The sequence below is a fragment of the Citrus clementina genome, unplaced genomic scaffold (assembly GCF_000493195.1).
Source record: "Citrus clementina cultivar Clemenules unplaced genomic scaffold, Citrus_clementina_v1.0 scaffold_3, whole genome shotgun sequence".
Classification (NCBI taxonomy): Eukaryota; Viridiplantae; Streptophyta; class Magnoliopsida; order Sapindales; family Rutaceae; genus Citrus; species Citrus x clementina.
In genome coordinates, this window is record NW_006262339.1 from 12,656,895 (window position 1) to 12,659,706 (window position 2,812).

At 40.3% G+C, this 2,812-nt stretch overlaps 1 protein-coding gene across 1 annotated transcript; it reads right to left on the reverse strand.

The window, feature by feature from the left end:
- Positions 1–1,156: 1,156 nt before the first annotated feature.
- On the reverse strand, positions 1,157–1,900 carry LOC112099582 (protein FAR1-RELATED SEQUENCE 5-like). Its single transcript, XM_024186998.1, has 2 exons — positions 1,747–1,900; positions 1,157–1,611 (listed from the first exon to the last, which is right to left on the reverse strand). The coding sequence occupies exons 1-2, from the start codon at positions 1,898–1,900 to the stop codon at positions 1,157–1,159; spliced, it is 609 nt and encodes a 202-aa protein (XP_024042766.1).
- Between the last annotated feature and the right edge of the window lie 912 nt (positions 1,901–2,812).

The following is a 2,812-nucleotide window of genomic DNA, read 5'->3' on the forward strand; positions in this document are numbered from 1 at the left end:
TCGATTCTGGGATGGTTGTCATATTCTCTGCTTTCATTACAGCGATTGAATGAGAGCATGGAATTCCAGAGGTCTCTAAGTGCTGGCATGAGCAAGTTATTCTCTATGACCTCAACGTCATTGATGCTGTGAACTCATTAGGACTTAACCCAAATGTACGAACCTTGAATAATTTCATTTCATTATCGTCCTTCATTTCCACTGTTGTTAGTGTACATTCCTTGTCGATTTCCTTTTTAACTAGTTGGTACACGGCCCTAGTGTATGTTACAGCCGCCTGCTTCTCATATTTTCTTAGGTGTGTTACCAAAACCGGCTCCCCACTTGCCCTATCGAAGTCATCTTTTCTTTCACTCGCTCGATGTCGATCCATAAGTCGATCCATTTGCTTCACAAAATCTATCAATCTTAACTTTCTACTCACATAATGATTCAAATATGCATTCATTCCTTCAGACCGTTGCGTGCTGCGCATCCCTCCAAAAAATATTCCTCGTAGATACGCCTCTGCCCATATATGTTTTTCGTCATAAAATTTTTTTACACATTCATTATTCGAGACCCCGTGCTTTTCAACCATAAGTTTCCATTGACTTTCAAATTTGTTCTGACTATATGGCTGCAGCATACATGCTTGAAAGTCTTTGGTGAAATCCTTACTGTTGACATTTGTTTGTGCATTTCGTGCTAAATGCCAACAACATAACCTATGAACCGCCTAAGGAAATATTTTGTTAATAGTATTTCTCATGGCTCGGTCTCCATCTGTTATTACTGCTGTAGGTTGCTTCCTGGTCATTGCTCTCAGAAATGCTTCCAGCAACCATATATATGTGCTCTCAGTTTCATCGACCAGCAGAGCAAAGCCAAAAACTGTTGTTCGTCTGTGGTGATTTATGCCTATGATCACAACAAACGGTTTGCAATAAACATTAGTTCTGTAGGTTGCATCGAACGCTATCACGTCACCAAATATAGCGTAATCGGCTCTAGCTCCCCCATCGCACCAAAACAAGTCTCCAAGTCTATTGTCGGCATCAACGGTGAACTCATAAAAGTATCCTGGGTCAGAGCTCTGCATTCCTTCCAAATATGATATGCAAGTCTCTGCATCCGACTCTTTCAATTGTCTCCGCCTTTTCCTATCCAACCTATTTTAGAGATCATTTTTCATGTATTGCACATTCTCGTGTCCTCCCAATCTCTCAACCATGTACTCATGGATTTGTGATGTTATCACACCAACCTTGTGCAGCGTCGATGCACATGCCAAATCTGGGCTTGTAACGTGTCTGTGGGACGGAATGAATTGCACGTGTCCTGGTGGTGTTAACTCATGGTTATGCTCTGCCTTGAAATATGAACACACCCAACCATTATTGTCAGCCTTCTTCGAAATCCTAAATTCTGCCTTGCATCCTGTTCTCGTCAGTGGCTGTGCCTCCCGCATACTTTCTTGCTTCTGAAAGTGTTTAGGGTCCCTCCATCCTTGTCTATTGCAAACCCACTTCCGTCCTATTAACTTTCTATTGACATTCCACTGCTTGTTATGACAGCGAACCCCAAAGCCAACCGATCGAGCGTACGCCCTGTAAATTTTTTCTGCTTCCTCTGGTGTTTCAAATTATTGATTTAATAACTCTCTATACTCTAGTAATGGATCTATTATGTCTTCGGTTAGCGATCCGATATTGTCATTGTGCTACTCATGAGTTATATGTACATTACACCCTGCACTGCTGGCACCATCCGTTTCGTTGGCACTTATAGTTAAGTCATCTTCAATTTCTTCGGCCCCCAAATCCACGGTATGGTCGTTGATTTCATAAATGTAGTCCACCTCGTCGGTTAACTCATAGTCAATATCTGGTGACTGAGTTTCGTCAGTGTGATGGGTCATCCCTTCAGATTACAGTTGTTTCCCTACAACAGTAACTGAAGCATAGTAACCGTGAATCAAACTGTTAGGTTAATCAATACATTCTGTAATTTATGGAATATGTTAACTTGATTTTAAGAGAAATCTACCTTTGTTGTGCAAGTTTCACGTAGTTTCAATTCCCCTGGCAATTGATATGCGTATAATGTGCTGCCAAGATTTTGGCTGCGCCACTTGTATTTATCATCTATTTAACTACAAGTGGACTCCCTGTCATTTCAATGATGCACATTGAAACATCGTTTTTAGTTCTGAACTGGTAATTGTTTAGGCTACGGTGGCAGTTAAAGTGAAGCTGGAGAATGATGAAATTAGCAATGTGGGGGGAATATATTAAGCACATGTACATTTGTTTATCGCTTTTTGTTACTACATAAAGAGGTGAAGCTTCCAACAGAAGACGCATGCGTCACACAACTTATGAAATAATAATTTCAAATATATAGCTTTGGCGCACATTCCATTATTTATTTCCCGCCCAATTGCAATAGTAATGGTGCTTTAAAAAAATTTGCCACGTGGTTTTTTTTTTTTTTAACGTGCTGATGTCTTATTGGCCATCTACTGCATTCCAGTGCTGGCAAAAATTGCGGCCGTTACCATATTCAGAGTATGCATTCTAAAAGTAACACGTGGTGGCATTTAGTTAACCTTTTCCAATGCGGCAATATGGTGCTTTTGTGCACAGGTTTGCTACTAACGTCACCGACAATAGCTACTTCAGTTTGTTGCCAATTTTGACCAAATAAAGTGGTATACATTGTCTTCTACTCTATGTTCCAGACAAATATGGCGTAATGCAGTTTTCCCAGCTTCAACGTAATCGTGCAATGTTATACATAATGTGATTAGTTTCGATGTTCGGTTATTAAG